Source organism: Tachypleus tridentatus, chromosome 5, assembly GCF_004210375.1.
Source record: "Tachypleus tridentatus isolate NWPU-2018 chromosome 5, ASM421037v1, whole genome shotgun sequence".
NCBI classification, from domain to species: domain Eukaryota; kingdom Metazoa; phylum Arthropoda; class Merostomata; order Xiphosura; family Limulidae; genus Tachypleus; species Tachypleus tridentatus.
Genome location: NC_134829.1, coordinates 15,725,510 through 15,746,587, shown reverse-complemented (window position 1 = coordinate 15,746,587; position 21,078 = coordinate 15,725,510). Strand labels below are relative to the sequence as shown.

Below are 21,078 nucleotides of genomic sequence, written 5' to 3'. Positions count from 1 at the left end.
CGCACATGTGTGTATGCTATAACAAAAATGTTTTATCGACCAATAATGCGTCATACCCCATAATATACACTCCTAGTCTTTCAGCGGTAAGTCTAGAACCATAACACTAAAAATTGAGTTTCTATATCTACGTTAAATAAAGGAAAAACAACTCATTATGTATCTTTGCTTTTACCAACAAACAAACTCCTAACAGGCTTTAATTTGAATTACCTTCTTTTTTACTGAATTAATGCATCGTACAAGTATTTGTTTATTAGTATGATTTTAACAATAGTTTGTCAGACTATAAAGCATTTACGTGCTCTTTAAACAATACTAAATTGTAAGATTGTTTTTAAAAACATAGAACAGCGTATTTCACTTGTTTTAAGTTAAAACACACTGTGTTATCTGTCTATTACGGGTATCGAAACCCAGTTTCTATTGTGTTAAGTCTGCATACACACTGCTGTGCGACTGGAATAATATAGGATAAATGCTATTTTATTAGGTTGAGGAATAATTCGTGAGCGTTTTTAAATAATTTCATTCAAGCATTACATGCAAGACTATACAATACTTCAATGCATGAACACATTACACCCAAAACATTTATTATGATACTTTATTTCATGTAATATTTAGGTATATAGTATGCATTGTTTTAAACGAAATTGCCAGAAATTAAATGCGAAAAGCAGATGGTGTCGAAAATGCTCGATTTTGTCCACTTGACATTCTACTTAATGAGCTGAAAATGAAAGCAAAAATTAAAGACATATGAAAATCAAACACACCATTTATTAGAGCAAAAAATTATCTACCAAATGACATGAAATATTTTGCGAAAGCGTTTCATTTATGAATATATTTTTTTAACTTGAAAAAACGCTCACGAATTATTCCTCAACCCAATACAATACTTTCACACCTGAAAGATTGTAAGTTATAATTTTGAATTATTGTTACTCAGTCTCTGCATTATAGCGCTTTAATAAAGATACAGTAACAAAATGTCGTAGGAATAACGTTTTACCTGAAATTAGAGGTAACGAACTTTTAAATATGAGAAAAGTACTTCAATGTACATTATAGCAGCTAAACAGTGAAAGAAAACACTAGATGTCACTAACAGTGCATGTTGCGGTGTAAATTGTGCGTAGTAAGGTATACTGCGGTTGTTTATTTACATCGTATCGGTTCTCATGTTGAAAGTAATGGAGAAAAGATGTGACCGGTGTAAGTCGTTACAAGTATGTTTATAAAATTTTCTTGCAGACTTACGTGAGTTACGGCAGATCTTGACATAGTTTTCGGCGTATGTAGATTGAAAGTATATTTGCATTTCGTTGTTACTGACGTATTCAGTTCAAATCTCAATATGTGATGCAACTTGTCATGCTGTGTTGTTTATACACTAACCCAGTAACATAATACTAATAGTATCTTTTTTGTCAGCTTCAAAGTCCAGTTAAATTATATTTATAAATTGTGTGGCAAATGTTTACTTCTTAGTGAAACTTGTTTTGGTGCTTTTGTGAGAACGAATCAGAAAATGACAACACCCGGTTCCTGCCTTTTTAATGCTACTACTATAAAGAACTAGCTGAGTACACGAGTAATTCAAGTTGTATTATACAATTCGAGTTTTACATTATTTTCACCTCTTGACTAACACTAACATTATGAATTCCAAGATAAAGTCAAATAGGTTTAACATATTTGAAAAACTTAATTATAATGTAAATAATGAAGAATCATGTAAGATACAAAGACCATCGCCTATGCAGATACAAGACCAGTCAGTGGATAATAGAAGAAGTAGTTATGAAGAGGCAAGATCCAGCTCCAAGCGTGAGGTATGCCATTTGATTTTAGATTACATTGAAATTACACTTTGCTAGATTACGTTCGGAACTTTCTTTTCACAAAGTATTCAGCTACTTAATTTTATATCCGCAATTTAAAGATTTTCTAAATTACAGACAAAATATAAACAACAGTATAGAAAGTAGAATGTGGATAATAAAATTATTTAGTATTCTAGTTAAACAAAACAATGAAAAATAATCAATGTAAATAAATAAACAAAGAGCATGTGCTAAGATACTTGAAATAATGTATTCCATTTACTGTGGAATGACTTAGTAAAAACTAAGGATACAAATCACATCATAGTAGTTGATATGATACACATGTTTAGTTACTGATGCTGTAATGCAATATATATTTAGATACTGATGCCATGATACAATACATATGTACATATAGAAGCTTTATAAATGGTTTGTTATAAAGTTTGATGTCTTTGTTTGTAATTTATTATCTGTACTACTAACATTGTCTTATTAAGTACTTCAAACTTTACAGTGCTCTTTCAGTTTCTCTGGTTTGACCAACTAAAAGGCAGCTGATAAGAGAAGTAAAATAAAAAGAATTAAGTATCTTTCTATCTATTTTGTTATTAATTTATGTTACTTTACATGTAAAGTATTTGATTAAAAAAATGAAGACAACATGTAGTAATCAGTGCTCTTCTTCCTTTATTTAATCATTTAATTTTAGAAAAAAATACTTTATTATAAATTCTTATTTGTTCTGTATAAAAGTCTTATAATGTTTACTGAAAGCCTTCCAAATTTCATGAAGATAACGTAAATTGTATCATATTGAGCAATGTATCAATACAGTTTTATCACAGCTTCACTATACAATATCAATGCTTTGCAGTACCTTTTGTGAAAATATACTATTCTAATATCATCTTTCATAAGGTTGATTCTTTTAACTTATTTAGTGCAAATAAGAATAAATCCAGTCCACATAATTATAACAAATTAATTTTATTTCTTCCGTAACCTGCAAACTACTATTGCGTATACATAGTTGTAGACTTAAGTTCACAAATGACATTTACTTTAAACAAAATTTAATCAAAAATGGTACTTTGACTAATATACAAAGAAACTTGTACAATTTTTTGTCTAATTTGTTTAGTAACAGTTTATGCATTCAGTAATACTGATCCATATACTTCACTAACTGAAACCTGAACTCTGATTTTCGTATGTAGTCCTCTGTCTAGACTCATTGCAAAGCCTCTCTCTCACTAATAGTCATAAATACAAGGACTACTTTATCTTGTCATCATACACCTTCTAGATAACAACTAAGTTAAAACATTGAAAAGATAACATGCAGCAGTATAATGGCATGGTAAAACAACTTGTTACTTGAAAGCTTTAAACAAATAATGAATAAACATAACATATTTTAAAAATAATTTTCTGAAATAGATTATATGTTTTTCAGGAAGTTTCAAATAAGGTGACTTGCATGTAATTGCTTTGCAATTTTGATGCTTATAGGATTGTTTATAAAGTCAAGAAGGATATAGGAATTGTTTCAGGGGTTAGAAAAATAGTGATACTAAATAAGAATTTTTATGCCTGGGAAATTTGTAAAGTGTGTCTGTTTTAGACCCTTGTTATTGTATAGATAAATAATTTTATTTGCATTGTTGGGCAATACTACATTATATTTTGTATTTCTAAATTTAGTGTTGATACTAAAATTACTAGCAAAAACATACTTTTTCAGTATGCTTCCCTTATTGAAAAGGACTTTGTCAGCCATAGTCTCAAAAATGTAAATATTAATCCTTTTGTGGCAAATGGCAAGATTGAAAGGTTAAAAATAGGTAAATCTCCATGACCAGACAAGGTTTTTCTTCAGGGTTCCTAAGGAAGTCAAAGATATGCAAGCTTCTCTCTCTCTCTCATTCTTAATCACTCTTGATCAAAGCTAGTAAAAACTTTGTCACTAGATTCTTAGATTAGCTACTATACACAAAGAAAACATAGTAAATATAACTTATTATTGCTGTTTATGGCAAAAACCTTTTATTCTCTTCTGTTTTGACATTGATTTCAGTGTAACTAAGCATATGCCTTGTAAACAAAACACACGCCTCAGTGCAGAGGCTGGGATATACCACTCCAAAAACCCATTAACTGTGACATGTTTCTGTGGAGATTAACCTGTAAACAAGATATTTATAACCTTTAAAATTTTTCTTGTAATCTAAAAGCATAGATATAAATCTCTTGAAAACACTATTATTCCTTTTATGACATCATACCAATTGGTCTAAAGATTTATTAATGAACCTCAGCTTTGAAAACAGTAAAGTCTATGGTTCAAAACAAGTGGGTTATATTCTGTTTAAAGCAGTATATAGTATACAAAGGGGTTTGAGCAATAATTTGGCTTCTTGAATTAATAATTATCAGAGCCAAATGGTTGATCAAAGAATTCTAATGAGAATATTAGAAATAAACCACAAATTTTGGAATATCTTTTTGTAGTTTTGTAGATGTCATTTTCATTTTAAAAGTGGTTTTGAGTTACATTGTAACTGTTTGAAAGTTACAGAAATATGCTACCCTTTTTCATCTGTAAAATATAAATTAAGAGAATATATGAATACATGCCTGAATGTGTTAAGTCATTGACAAGCTCAAAGGGTCTCAGTTACTTAACACACTAATTATATATCAAAGAAAACATAAATACAGTGTGCTATATAATGATACAGATATTTTATGAGGAATGCTACAGGTAGATAAATGTCAATAGCATGAATGTGGTAACTGGACAACACAAACCAACCATATGCATAAAACCAAGAATGTTTTTGAGCTATGTATGTAAAGAAACAAAACAATGTAAAATATAATTCTAATATAACATCAAAACCAGTTAGTAGGTTTAGTACAAACTGTGTTTATATGTCACAACATTCAGCAATTTACACACACACACACATTTACACATGTATAAATTCTACTGATTTTTTCCGTGAGCTATTATTATATTTCAAATAAATGATAAGTATTGCTAAGAATCTTCAACAAGGGACATTTCTTTGCATATTTATTTGAATTAAACTTAGTATTTCAACATAGTTATTACATTAATTTCATATATGTGACAGTATCGGAAGGAAGAGGATGAAACAATAAGCAAGGAGTCAATATCAGAAAAGTCAGTTTGTTGTGTCAGCAGTCAGTCCAGTCCCATGGTAACAGATGATGAGGAGTTACAAGAACTGAGTCATGGATGTTGCACATCCACTGGAACATGCAAAACCTTAAAATCTCCTGAAATTCTAGCTATGAATGGAAATCAATCCATCTCACCTGCTTGGTCATTTACCATCCCTAAGAGATCCGGTATTAAGGAAGGCAGTAAGTGATTTTCTTGAGAAAGTGTTACTGGCAGACTGTGTGAGAAGGGTAAAATATTGAAGTTTATGTTAACATTAGTGTTTTTTCTAGTTCTTTCTGTCTGTATATATATATACATTTAATACTTTTTTGAATGATTCTGAATTTTAATGATATAAGAATCTATATGAAATGTTTATTTGTCTAACAAACATCTGAAAGAAGAGGTATAGGAGTAATAACTTTATCTTAATGCTACATTATTACTAAGACTGTTTGATCTGGACTTTGAGTTTAATCATCAAAAATATAACACAAACAATATGGAACACATACATCACTCAGCCACAAGAAAAGGTAAAACTTACCCTTTGTTTATTCAGGAAATTGCCAATTCTTCTCCTAAGCTTTTGTATGGTGGTGGTCTTCACCAATGTTTTTCAGCAACTCTTCCATAACTAAATCATTCTGTTGGGTAGATAAAGCTCTTAACTGGAGTATGTCTGCCTTCTCCAAATCTTAAACTTGTGTTTCTCATCCTATTATTTTTAGAAATTAACACAAAGAAATTGGAGGTTTTATCTTGTTGATCCCACAACTGATCTTGTAAGTTTAAATAAGATATCATCATGCCTTTCTGTGCTCAAGATAAAAAAGCTTAACAGATCTTAATGTATCCTCATAAGATAATCTTCTCATCCTCAGAATCATTTTAGTAACTCTTTTAAACTCTTTCAAAGAAGTAATATCCTATCTTAAATAAGTAGACAAAAACTGTATGTAATATGATGAGTGATGTTTGACTAATAACTTATATAAAGAGATAATTCTCTCTCTTAAATTGAAATCAACATATCTGTCAAGGCTTTTTAAAACTTTATTAGCTTACTTCCTAACAACAAAGCAGTGCCTCACAGGCTTGAATGACTTATTTACCACTATGCCAAGATACATTTCTTCAGTCACATTATTGGTTCTTACCTGTGTTAAGCATTACATTTAAATTATGATAATCCATATCCACTATTCCAATGTGGTACTTACCTCCACTCACAATATTAGCTATTGTCATTCAGTGCTGCCCTTTATGTGCAGACCTTTTTTTTACGCATCCCACAGGCCTTGCGCTCCCCCATCGTTGCGATTAGTACCATACATAATGACATATAAGACAATATTTGAAGTTTTAAAAAATCCCTCAAAACTGAAGGTTGTCTTATAAACCAGGTATGAAATGTGAACCTTTAATCCTGTGGTGTACAGTAAGATTATGTTGGTGGATCTGATACAATCAGATAGTGCAGCTGATTTTCCATGTACTGGTGATGGAATAAAATCAAAAGGACAGGCCAGATATCTTCTGGAGAGTTTGGCAAATATTATATTTGATTGATTCTGACCTTGCATTTATCTGCTTTCATACATTGGGAGGTCAAATATTACAGAGTCAATCCTTTCTCCTCAAACTTAGCCACAGCATCAAACTGAAACTATTGAATCTGCTGGCTGACAAAGACTTTGTTAATATTTTTCTACCTCTAGATTTTGCTGATCATTCTCATTTTCATCCTGGAATTCTCTTAGTCATGATTCAGATTTCTTGGATTTTCTGTCTCAAGTTGTGCTCCTTCTTCTGAGGCTGCATATCTTTGATCCAGTCCTTGACAAAATTGAGCCATCGGTAATGTCAATCCACTGACTTTACCCTTACAACTTTTGTAGTCCATTTGTCTCAGCCAGAGCCACATACACCACTCATTCTTCCCTACCTTTCTTTGTTCCTTCAGTTATGTGCTCCTTGAGGTGGGCTCTCATACATGGTGAGAAGACCGTCCAGAGAAGGTTCTGTAATTTCAGTTTATCTCCTCTGGGATCTGTACATCCATCCACATGTTTGTCTGTGTAGAGACCCATGAAGAGGAAGATAGGACCATGATATTTGAGTTGTGTCTGAAGCAGTTACAACACATCACTGAAGTCTTAGATTCATGTAGACAAGAGGTCTATCGTGTGGCTGCCATAGAATCAGTCCATTGGTCTTTTTGGGCTCCCCTTGGTGTGGATTCCTGTGCATGGTGAGGGAACCTCCCAGGGAAGATTTTGTTCTTTCAGCTTACCTCTTCTGGAATCTAAGCATCCACTCGCATGTTTGCCGTGCATGATGACCTGTGAAGGGGAGGAAAGGATCCTGTTGGTTGAGAGGTCCCACCCTAACATACTACTTTGGCCTTGAATTCTTGTAGGTCTGCAGCCTTTTGGTGTCTCCCTAGGGTCAATCAGCTGGTCCACTTGGGCTAGGGTCAACCAAATACCAATGTTGGATGTTTTCAACAGGTGTTGGGGGCATTGTATCTGATGCTAGTGTTTGGGTATAGTGCTCATGAAACCCTGGCATTGTTGTGGAGTTCTTGTTTGGCATGGTAGTGCATCCCCTTGTAAGGCTTTATGATGGGTGGGGTCAGTGGGCATCAAAACATTCTTTTTCTATTATGGATCCTCCAAATAAAACCTTAAATAAAATAGTGAAAAAGAGTCCATAGGTAAGTGATCATGTCTTACCTATTCTGAGCAGCAATCTTCAACATCTGTAACACCTGTACCTCATTTTCTTATATTGCATTCTCTTTCAGACAAAGCTTTAGGGCAAATGTCTCCCCTTTTTTTATTCAGAAGGGACTAGAGGGATGTGCTGACTCTCCAAAGTCAGTCGAAAAGCTTCACTCTGGTGGCATATTGGTAGAAATATCCACATTTAAACACAGTGAACTCCTCTTACATTCAAAGGTGATTGGGGATATAACTATTGAGGTTACACCCCATAGAACATCTCCAAGTTGGAGATTCTCGCTGGTTTCTACACCCAAGGAGTTTCTGCAGTGAGGCATCTTTTCACTCTCAAAGATGGAATAATGATGCCAACCAGTGTCCTCATTTAAACATTTACATCACTGCATCTACCTGCCACCATCAAGGCAGGTCATCTTAATTGCAAAGTATGGGCATACATTCTAAATCCTATCAGATGTTTCCAGTGTCAGTGGCTAGGTCATTCGAAGACATCATGCCTTGATTCCTTGATGTATGCTTGTTGCAGTGGCAAGGAACACGATGCCTGTGTGAAACAAACTCTCATTGCATCAATTGCAATGGCTGTCACCCACCCTACTTTCATTCTTGCCCTAAATGGTTGGAAGAAAAAGAGGTGCAGTGTTTGAAGACAATTCAAAACACTACTTACCCTGAAGCTCGAAAGTTGCTGTCCACCACTTCATCTCAGACGTATGCTGCTGCACTTCATTCCACTACTACAGTGGGAGTGCAGACAGATCTCTCTGTGCCTCCAAAAGAATCATTCTCAAACCATATGAAAAGTCTTCTGACCTCCATGGTTAAAAAAGTTGATGAATCAATGTCAGCACCTATCTCTATCCCTGACATTCGTTCCAGCAAACCCAACATCCACTTCTTTTGGTTCCAGGCACAGGCATTTCCTTGGGTACATCTTCTACTACCCCAAGATGGAAAATGATCATTTGCTCATGCCCTCAGTTGCTGGGATCCTCTTCCAGCAACAAAGACCTGCTTAATCGACCTGGGGCAGGATCCATGGAGGTCAATAAACATCCCTTTAAAAAAGACAATAAAGAAAAACGATGTGGTTGTAAACAGAAAGGTTTTCCACCCAGTTCTCCAACACATAAATAAAAATGGCCACCTTGATACAATGGAACTGTCGAGGCTTACATTCTAATCTGGGTGACATCAAAGCGCAGATTGCTTCCTACCATCTTGTATGTCTTTCCGTACAGGAAACCTGCTGATAAAGGTTTCTCTGTACAGAAATGACAGGCTATGTGATGGACAAGTGCATGGAGGGGTGGCACTGTTGGTTGATCAGCATGTGCCCACCGTATTTCTGTCACTCAACACACTCTTGGAGGCTGGAGCCATCTGTATTTCCTTGGGTCATATCATTACTGTTTGTTCTCTCAACCTGTCACCTGGAGAGACATATGATCAATCAGACCTTGATGCTATCATTGAACAGTTGCAGTCTCCCTCTTTAATCCTGGGGGACTTTTAATGGACATCATCCCCTCTTGGAAAGTGCTGTTACTGAAGAGAGGGGTCACTCTGTAGAGTGTATGCTCTCTGATCACAACCTTTCTCTTTTCAATACTGGTTCTTCAACTTATTTTCATACACCTAATCAGTCCTTTACTGCTATTGATCTCTCAGTTTGCTTCCCTTCATTATTTTCCCATTTTTCGTGAAGGGTTGACAATAATTTATGAGGCAGTGATCATTTTCCTATAATCTTGAGAGAAACTGGCCGTGGTCAATGCCACCTGTCCCACATGCCCTGGTAGAAACTGGATCAGGCAAACTGGCCCTCTTTCACTGCTCTTGCAGAACTTGATCCTGCCATCAATAGACAACTGTGTGGCAGCAGTAACTGATTGTATTATACAGGCAGCTGCTCAGTGTATTCCTAAAACCTCAAAACATTTTCCATGATATCCTCATCCATGGTGGAATCTTGCCTGCCACATGGCAGGGAAGGCTCTAAAATAGCCGTGGGATACTTTTCATAGATATCCCATACTCTTGAACTGCATTGCTATCCAGCAGGCCCATGCACATGTTCAATGGGTAAGATGTCAAAGCCAAAAGGAAACTTCGATTAAGTTCACAACCAGCATATATTTTATCACCAATTCTAAAACCATGTGGGACAAGATTCAAAAGGTCAGTGAGCAATATAATTCTGTCCCCCCTCAATTTTTCTCTCTGATGGCCAGGAAGTAGCTGATACTCAGAGTTTTGCCAGGTATCTAGTACTTCTGCTTCATCCTCCACCTTCTTAGCCATCAAGACTTGGGCAGAGCAATCACCTCTTTTGAGATGGTTGTCTGTATGACTATAACCATCCCTCTACACTGGTGGAACTCAAACTGGCCCTTCATCGGTCTGGCAGTACATTGGTTGGACCAAATGATGTACACAACGAAATGATGTGCCATCTATCTCCTGCTTCTTCTGCTATTCTTCTGAATTTTTTTAACTGGATCTGGAAGGAGAATATTTTCATGATGCCTGGCACCAAGCTATTGTTCTACCTTTTTCTAAGCCTGGGAAGGATCCCAAAATTTCTTTAAACTACTGTCCAATTGCTTTGATGAGCTGTCTCTTTAAGACCTTAGAGAGAATGGTTAATTCTTACCTTGTATGGTTTGTTGAATCAAACAACTTCCTCTCTCCCACCCAGTGTGGGTTTTGATGACAGAGCTCCACCATGGACCACCTGATTTGACTTGAAATGTCAATCAGAGAAACCTATTTCAAACAAAAACATCTTGTATCAATATTCTTTGACATTGAGAAGGTTTATGATACTACGTGGAAGTATGGCATTTTGCGACACTTCCATTTATGTGGGTTATGTGGTCATTTGCTTGTTCTTATTTTAAAAAATTTTAATGGACAAGTAGTTCCAAGTGTATTTGCCACTTTCTCATTCTTTTCTACAGGAAATTGGAGTCCCTCAGGGCTGTGTTTTGAGTGTCACACTTTTCAGTATAAAGATAAATGCCATCACTGAACAACTCCCTCTTACTGTTGCAAAATGGCTCTATGTCAACAACTTTCATATCTCATGTAAATCATTGAACATGAGGTATGCTGAGCTGCAACTACCCACTGCCCTCAGTCATTTACTGAAGTGAACCACAGTAAACGGTTTTAACTTCTCTCTCTCTAAAACCATTTGCATGCACTTTTGCTGCCAATGGAGTATTCACCCTGATCCTGAACTCCGTATCGGTGAAGTTGTTTTACCTGTGGTCTCTATGACAAAGTTCTTGGGACTTATCTTTAACCATAAGCTGACCTTTATGCCACACATCAAGCAGCTGCAAGTCAAATGTACAAGAGCACTGAACATCTTCTACCCTCTTAGGAATGGATCGATGTTCTATGCTAAAGATATATTGTACTCTACTTGATCAAAATTAGATTATGGGTCACTGGTCTATGGTTTTGCAAGACCTCAGCCTTGAAGATGCTGTGGACCCCTTTCATCATCAGGGACTTCAGCTCTGCACTTCCCCACTCTAGAGCTTATACACAGAGTCTCATAAACTACTCTACACCTCCACCGTTTGCAACTTTCTTTACTGTATGCTTCAAAACTTCGATCCTTACCACAGCATCCCACTTGGGGATGTATTTTCCTTCCTCAGTGGGCCATACTTTTTCAGAACAAACAATCTGCCATTGCTCCTTTTGACCTTTATATCCAGGCACAGTTGGATGAATTGGGTTTGTCCTTGGGTAACATTGCTGTATCCACTGGTCAGCCCATCCCCCCCATGGCTTTTTACAATACCCAAATGTGACCTTTCTTTAAGTCATCTGAGAAAAGCAGACACTCCCAATTGGAAGTACTGTCTGTTATTTGTTGAACATGTTTCAAACTATCCTTCCATTCCTATTTATACAGCTGGTTCAAAATCAGGTGACTGTGTAGGCTCTGCCATGGTTTGTTATGGTTCAGTGGTTGCATGCAGAATCCCCTCCACAGCTTCTGTGTTCACTGCTGAACTTGCTGATATTTCTCTTGCTCTGGATCACATAGAAGCTAAGCAGTACTCAAATTGCACTATTTATACTTACTCGCTTTGTTCCCCACTGGCCCTGGAATCTCTTCAACTTAGTTCTCACCATATTCTTTCAGATATTCAAAACCAACTGACTCATTTCTCTTTAACATTTACTTCTATCCAGTTTTTTTGGATACCAGGCCACGTTGGTTTTCACGAGAATGGGCTCGCTAACACCTCAGCTAAATCGGTCAGCTTTGGCACCATCACTGCTGTGCCTGTTCCATACATGGACTGTGGTCCTGTATTGAAGGTGTGGCTCCATGCCAGTTGGAGTGAGCAACATGAAAACAAGCTTTTCCAAATAAAACCCTCTATTGGACTTGCTTCTGTAAGGATCAGAAAGAGGAATTTGTCCAAACTGGACTAAGCATTGATCACAGTTTCTTAACTCATCATTTTTTTTTTATCTGGGACTGATGCATCAATGTGTGGTCTGTGTGACACTCAGTTCACAGTAAGCTACATTTTACTGTCTTGCCATCATTATGACTCTCAATGATGGCACCATTTTAAACAAGTTTGTCCCAAGTTTTATCTATAATGTTAGATAGTGTTATTGATGATGGTTGTGCTGTCCACCTTACAAATGTTTTAGCTTTTTTAAAGGCCATTAATCTTTTTAATGCTATTTAATTTTTAATTTATAAATTGTACCTTTTTTTTAATTTTTAATACCTTTTAGGAATCAAAGTACATCTAGTTCAATTTGAAATTAGAAAATGGCCTTAACATCAAATAACTTGAAACCAGGACTAGAAAGGCCAACTTTATGTATCTAACACTGTTGTTTGGACTACCCATTAGTCATCCTTGCAAGTTATAATAATTAAAATTTTGCTACAAGTCTTTTAAAACTTGTATTAGTTTACTTTCTGAAAATGGCCATAATGTCAAATAACTCAAAACCAGGACTGGAAAGGCCAACTTCAGGTGACTAATGCTGATGTTTGAACTTACCCATTAGTCATCCTGGCAAGTTATGATAATTACAATTGTGCTACAAAAAGTCGTAATACAAGTTGTAAAAACGTAAATAGCATTAAATCCAAGAATTAAACTTTGTTTTGTTTTACCTTAATTTCCTTTTATGAATTTTAATAATTTTACTTTAATTTTAACCTTTTATCAGATTTTATATCTAAGTCTGATGTTTAAGTATTCATTAATTCTCCTTTTGAATTCCTTCAGTTTTCCATGCTTTACTGCTTCTGAAAGAAACCTATTCCAAGAAGTCTTTCACATGAAGTGAAGGATAAGTTTATAATTACTTGCAAAATTAAAAAAACAAAGTGAGTTGAGATAGGAAGAGTATTTTCATATTAATATTAGATATCAATTACCTTATAATGCCAAAATGTTGTTTGTATTTAATTAGACACTTATTGTTTCACTTTACAGGTTATTCAAGAGCATTTACCAAAACATAACCAGTGATTACTGTAGAAGAAGCTTTAAGGTGAAACATTGATTGTCAAATAAAATATAAACATTTTGGTGTTATAAGGTAATTGATTTTCAATATTAACATGTTGTCGATACACACGTGCATTACAGAGATTAAATTGGAGTAATTTCATGTTAGAATAATGCAAATTTTGAAAAAGTTATTAACTGGACATATGTTTTTTTTATTCTGTTGTATGAGGGGTGAAAAGAGTATGTGCTAACTGATTACCAAATATTTCAAACTACTCAGCTCTATTCTTGTCCAAATTCAACATCGTTTTTTAAAATAAGTTGATCAGAACTTTGAATGAAACATGAACATATACAGCATTTCAGGTACAAACACATTCAAATTGTAAATACATCCAATTAGATAATTTAGTTCTTGAAAGTAGTTCCCTCCAGTTTTAGGGGTAATTAATACAAATATAATAATGCTCCTGATGTTTATCAGTGTTTTAATTGTTTGATTCATAGTGGTTCTCGATAATTTTGTTTGTTTGGGTTTTACTTTATATTCAGCACTTCAATATTTTAAAATTTCTCTTCTTTTTTCAGTCATATGTTCATCTACATTTGCCTCTTTTCATTTTTTATGTTCCTTACATCTAGTCATTACTTTCCTACTTGTTTCTCCTGTATAGAAACTCAGAATATTCAGTTTAATACAGTGTGCCTTTATGGTATTTCTCATTATTATATAAATTTGGTAGAAATCTTTTAATGTTAAATCCTAATTTAGTTGTGGTTTTAGTTTTTATGTTGTTTTTTTTCTTAACTTGTACCATAATAAAGTTAATTTTTTACTAATAACAACTACAGATGGTATTGATTCTTAAAATAATGTTTCTTCCAAAACAGTCTTACCTTCTGTCATTCACAGCTTTCTTGATACTGAACTGGCCTCTAAGTATTGCTAAAAATTTTTTGTTAAACATGCATCAGGCTTTCATTTTCCATCTGTCTCACACTATTTCAGAACATGTGCTGATCATACTGCACCTTCTATACTAGTGCAGCTAGTTTCCTATACAATTCTAGAACAATCCTCATATTCTTGATTGACTTCCAAGTATATAGTCATGTGTTTTAACTAGCTCTCCATGTGACTATAAAATTCTGATTGTATTTGATCACAAATTTATACCAGTTTCAACTTCTTCTGTTTGATTTCTGTTGTTTCTACTTCTTTGTTATCAAAATATTTCTGAGTTCTAATTTGTTCATATGACTTTGAGATTTAATATAACAGATGATGAAATTCCTGCAATAGGTTTCAAGATCACTCATGTCTGCTGGGAAAGTAGAGGCTTTAGTTTACTGGGAATTCATGTCTTGTATTCAGCCAATTATTTCATCCTTTTCTTTACAATTTTTTGTGAAGAAAGATACAACTCCCAAGTAGATATTTCTTTTTCTGCACCTTCCACCTGTTACCTCATTTTCACGTAATCTCTTAGGTTAGGTACTGTTCTTTTTTCCAGGACATCTGTGGTAAGTTGTTCAGCATATATTCCTCATTCTCTGTAGGTATACCCATGTTTAGCAAGTTTGTATGAACTTTTAGGGATTGACCTGTTTGCCTTGTGACAGTTTACATATTTCATATCTCCTGTGCTCAGTATTTTATGTTAGGTTTTTATAATTCTTTTACCATTTTAGTTACTTTAGTTTAAATTTGCATTTAGAGTTTGATTATTACTTTGTTTTTGTTTAACTTTCACTATATGCACACACACACACACACATATATGGGTTTTGCACAGAAATTTAGGTAATTAAAACTAGCCAATTTTGTGGGTGTGTTGATTTTTTAATTATACTTTCTTTTACTGTTTGTTAGTTAGTTTCTACATTTCTTTTTCTTTACTAGTCACATGTATTTGGGAATTAGTTTTGAGTTCAATATTGTTATTCTTAATTGAGTGCCTTTTCATTCTCATTTTTGTTCAGTGTGGATTTTACTTCCATTTACTTTGTCTTATTGGTTATTTGAGTGTTTTTTAGAAGTTTAATATTTATGTCTTTTATCTTTTAAGTTCCTTTAGTGGTTTTGAACTTTAGATGTTGCTTATTGTTTTATATTTTAGGTCAAATTTCATAGTTTTGCAAGTATTATATTTATGTAATTTATAGACTTACAAATTTCTTGGTTTCTTTAGTATGTTAGTAAAGAGTACTTTCTGTTTGAGTGTTTAGATTATATGTCTTTTTGGTTACACTTTGCAACAATATCATGGGATTTTTGGGTTCTGGATGAAAGTTTTTGCCTTCATTACCACTCCCTACTATCCACTTCCCAGGTATTTTTTGCTCCTTGTTAGGATCATTTCTCTTCCAGGCATCTTGTTTAGTCAGTTCACAACCTACTATACAATGAGGCTGTCACATGGGTGATACCTACTCAAATGGGGTTTTTACTCCCATCTAAATATTCTCTTTTAAAATACAGGAGATTAGAGACTTATCTTATATCTGTCCTGATTTAATTCATATCTGGAGCCACCTTGCTTCTTCATGTTGTTTCGGCTCTTACTTTGGTTTGTTTTTCCCTGGTTACTATTGATGACTAAATCTTCTTGATGGATGCTTGCTTATATTAATTTCCTAACTGCTCCGATGTCATGTTTTCTTCAGTTTGCCCACACAGGTCATGTCTTCCTGTTCTTGGTGCTGCCATTTGGTCTTTCTTCATCTATGTGTGTTTTGTAGAGTGGTATGCTTTTTGTCCATCATTTTCACTTGTTGGACTTTTTGGACTCTCCTTTTCTTGGATGACTGGCTTCTGCTTGTCTTTTCCCATGTTTTGTTCATCAATCAAACCTGTTTACTTCTTCAGAAAGTTAATCAGGTAGGATTTTCTCATTAAGTTGGAGAAGTCTTTTATTATGCCATGTAGTATCTTCAATTCCCATCTTAGTCAGACCCAATCTTCTCCACTTTAGCTCCAGGATACGGAACAGACAGTGACAAAAGCTCTACCTTCTCTTTCTCTTTCTGCATAGTGGGTTCTATCTCTTTTGGGAATTTGGGTTACTTTCAAAACTCTCATTTTCTTGTGTCTGGCACATGTGTTCCCTTCAGTGGATGCTTCTTGAGTGGTATGACTTCTCCCATGATCCCTTGGGCCATCCTTATGATCAGGGCCAACCACACTTTGAGGCTTGGCAGGGACTTGACCACGGTTGGATTCCCATTCCTCCGCTTTGTCTTCAGTCTCATCTATTCACAGCTTCCTTGGTATGTTGGGGGTCTTCTTCAATTTTTTAGAGATTTCTAGTCAATGATCCATCTAAGAGGGTACTCTCTGTATCAATATCCAAGAACTTTTAGCAGTTTGTTGTGCTCTATTTCATTTCCTCCTAGTCATACAGGGCAAGTGATTCTGGCTCATTCTGACAATTTCACTAAGGTCAGTATATCACTGAAGAAAGGTGTAGCCAAATTCAGATCTCTTCTTTGTGTTTTCAAGCTCTATATCTTCTGTACTGAGCCAACAATTAATACATGATGGTCCTGACATGCCTAACTGGAAATTATGTATCTTGTAGCCAATCACTTATCTTCTCTCAACCAGGTTCATCACACAGTGGGGTTCTTCAATCTTCAGGTATTTCCAAGGGTGTTTTCTTAACTGTAAACATCATATATAGATACCACTCACTGGAATGCCAAACATTTATCCTTTTGGTCTCCAGTTTCACACCACTCAGCTCAAGAGATGTATTCATTCAGTCAAAATTGGAAGGATCTTCATCTTTATGCTTACCCTTTGATCATACTCTTCTCCATATTAGTTTCCCTTATACATACCACTCCTTATCATGTCCTGCTAGTTTTCATGTTCATGTCACTTCTTTGAAAGTTTTGATTGGATATATTTCTTTGAGCTCCATCTTATCGTGTAGCTTATTATCTGGTACCTTGCCTCAGTTCAAAAACTCTTTCTTCATGTAAAGTTTTTTCTTACCTGTACACTTTTATCTTCCTCTTTATCTGTGTACCAGAGGTGTTGCTCTTCCTTCAAACTCATCTTACTCTTCTTCATCTGTTCCATTCTTCACCTAACTGTTTTACCACAGTTTGTCCATAACAACTGTTGCTAGTTCTAGAGCTGCTCTGTTAAACACTTTTGAATTCTCTTGTTTCTAGAATGCTTTCTTATCCTCTGTTAGTTCCCTCTTTTTACATTCTATTCAGCTGCTTCATCCACCTCATACCTTTGTCCTGCTGGATTGGGATTTCAGTGTGACCCTTCATAACCATGTCTGGTTCTTCCTCTAAACCTTTTGCAATATGTTTCTTGTACCATCTTTCCCTTTTGACCTGCTTTCTCCTCTTCCTGGCATGTAGTCTCTTTGTTCCAGTATTTATGCCATTAATGTTTTGTACATCCTTCTTAAGAAACGGACTGCCTGGGAAGGTTTCCTAATTTCTTACCTTTCATTTCCTACTTGTACTCCCATTTGGATCTGGATCAACTTTGCCCAGTTTGTTCCCTACAGTACTATGTGGCTTGTACTGCCTCCTTTCATGGTTTTCATTCTCGTCTGTTAGTTCTGTGGAATGTTTCTGTTTCCCCTGATCTATCACTAGTTTCTCTTACTGGTTTGGTTTGTCAACTAATATGAGTGGTATATGATAACTTGTCAATGGGAGGTTACAATCTACATAATGTTTCTTCACTCCATATTCATCCTTTAATTATGTATTTAGCTGCTTAAATCTGCCATCCTTTGGAGAAGATCATCCAGGCTAGTATGTGGATGATCCACAATACATTTGTCTCACATTATCTGCATGACTTAGTTGTCTTCCTTATGCAGATATTGTTTTCCTCCTGTGGCAGTAGTACACATCTCTTCATTTTTTACTGGGTTAAGCCAACATTTTATCAATTTGTATCTTATTTACTTGATATACATCATATTTCAGGATCCCACCTGGTGGTAGGTGTTGCCTGGCCAGGCATGCTTCATATTGTATTACCACTAAATTTGTATACTTCTATAATGGTTATTGTTGAGATGGGGGATGTTTCTATAAGACCACTGGCTGCTTGTGGTGCATGTGTATGTGTATGTTTTTCATCACTGTTTCATATATAAAGAACTATCACTCATGGACTTCCTAATTAAAGCAAATGTAAATTTATGTCCACTTCTACTGACCAATGATTCCTCCAGAACAGTGAACTGCAGACTCCCCATCACATATTGCCTTCATTTCTTTTAGTGGATCATTGAAGGCCTTGCCAGTTACTGGAATGGTGGACAGAGGTTTCCTTCTGAGTAGGTTTTTTAAAACAAACAAAATTAGACATTACATACTGTGTTTATCTAGTTGGTGAGAAGGCAATCACTGCTATACCAAACAATTATTATATAGTAAGATATATTCAAGATCCAGGGTACAGATTGCACTTGTGAACTAAAAATATCTTGTGCAAGGTGCTTCCACTAGATGCTTTCTGCCAAAATAGACTGCACTTGGCTTAACCGTATGCATCTAAAGTGTTTGCCCCTGATTTTGCTTATGTGGATTAAACTTGTTCATCTCATATTTTATGCAAAGTAATTCCACTAGATGTTTTTTTTTTTTTTTGCCTGGATGGGCCACACATGGAATAATACAACACATCCAGTGGTGTTTTCTCTGGATGTGTTTACCCATGCAGATAATATTTGGCCAAATTATTGAAAATAATGTATTTCAACCTCTCCACCTTTTCATTGTAGGACTCTAGCTATGTGTGAGAGAAGGTAAGACAGTTTCAGAAGGTAATATTTTCTTACACTGAAAATGTATTTCTAGGAGGAACTTACCTCATATCATCCACTTCTGGCCCCTCTTCTCCCACTGACATGTCAGAGTTTTTGGTTTCTAACTGTCTATTCTTGAAAGTAAAGATTGTTTTAAAATAGTAAAAAAGTGTATAAAGGGCACTGAATGATTGTTGAAGGGCAGTCACATGATCACCAAATTCAAAATGGTGTGTTTTTAGTGAAAAATGTTAGCAGTGCTAAGAGAGCAGTCTAGGATCAATATAGCTTTTGACAGAAGGAGGTGAGTACCTATTGGAAATATACATTTTTCAGCTCAAGAAAATATTAACTTTTCTTGCTCTTTTGGGGTGTTTTGGTCAGTTCTTTTATGTGTACATTTATTATTGGTTTATAATTATCTTGGTTGTGTAATCAGTTATGCTTTGAGGGTACTCATTTTTTGTTTTGTATTTTATTTTTACATTTTATTTGATGCATAGTCTTAGCGCTGTTATTATATATCTTTTTAATGTTCATATTTCTAATTTTTGTGAGCACTAAACCAGTTTACACAAGTCCTATCTTGAGCATTTTTATGTTGAATCTTCAAAATAAATGTTTCTTTTTTTATTAGGTTCATGATTAGGAAGTTTATACAACCATTTTCTTATTTTTCTGTGTGAATTTTATGTTTTTATTAAAGTTGTGGCAATACACCAATATGATTCCAGTACCATAATGGGAAGCCAACATATAATTGTAATGATACATTGTGTGATAAGGTACAATATATATATATCTTCATGAAAATTAGCAAGTTTTCAATAAACATAATAATTTTTTTGTACAGAAAAAATTCATAATTTTTAATAAAGTATTTTTTGGTAAAAAGTTAATGATTCAATAAAGGAAGATGATTATTGAGTACTACATGTTCTCTTCACTTCTTTCATCAAGCAATACATACAAAGTAACATAACATATTAACAATAATAAAATAGAGAAACAGATATTAACTTTTTAATTTTACTTCTCTTGCCAGCTGCCATTTAATTAATCAAGCCTGAGAATTTGACAAAGCACTGGAAAGTATGAAATACCAAAATAATACATTATTAGATAAATAGATAATTAATTACACAAACTTTGTAACAAACTGCTAGTAAACTCCCTGATTGTATCATGGCATTAACATCTAGATACGTATTATATTTACTAATATGATAATATACATACCTGTAGTTTGTTTGTTAATAGAGAAAAATCCAAACAGAATAAAAAATCTGTAAGTACCAAGTATCAAAGAATTAAAACTCTAACATTAATAAAACATCAGAAGCACCATTATATTTTGAACTAGTTGGAGTACTTATCTGTTTGATGGGTAAATAAAAAATTTCTTTGGATCAAAGGAAAGGTAGGTATGCTTCTGTTTTTTCTTAGCATAATAAACATTAAAAATACCAATAAAAATACATATTGATACCAATATAGAAAAGGCATACTAATTTCAAGAATTCTGTCAATAAGAAATTAAACGGTAGGCCAACCTCGTCTTCCTTGTGTCATCCTGTATTACTGTCCCAGTGCCCAGCATGGTCAGGTGGTTAGGGTGCTTGATTTGTATGGGTCGCAAGTTCAAACTCCCTTCATACCAAACAAGCTCTCTCTTTCAGCCATGAGGGCATTGTAATTTTACAGTCAATCCCACTGTTCATTGGTAAGAGAGTAGCCCAAACATTGTTGATAACTAGCTGCCATCCCTTTGGTTTTATACTGCTAAATTAGGGACAGCTAGCTCAGATAGCATCCATGTAGCTTTGGGCAAAATTAAAAACAAACAAAGTGTGCTGCTTTGTCAAGAAGTATGAAAATGTACAAAGAATAAATATACACACAATGACATTCATTTATATAGAGGATGGAGGTCCAATCTCCCACCCCTTCATAACATTTCTCATATCATCCTATATTGTCTTACTTTCTATAGTA

General features: G+C 34.7%; 1 protein-coding gene across 2 annotated transcripts in view; it reads left to right on the top strand.

The window, feature by feature from the left end:
- The first annotated feature begins 1,170 nt into the window (after positions 1–1,170).
- Positions 1,171–21,078, top strand: part of LOC143250594 (uncharacterized) — a 105,998-nt gene continuing 86,090 nt past the window's right edge. For both annotated transcript variants that reach the window (XM_076501391.1, XM_076501390.1), the window contains exons 1-2: positions 1,171–1,841; positions 4,979–5,231. In XM_076501391.1, coding sequence (XP_076357506.1) covers positions 1,668–1,841; positions 4,979–5,231 — 427 coding nt within the window. In that variant the 5' untranslated portion in view covers positions 1,171–1,667. The remainder of the gene's footprint in view (positions 1,842–4,978; positions 5,232–21,078) is intronic.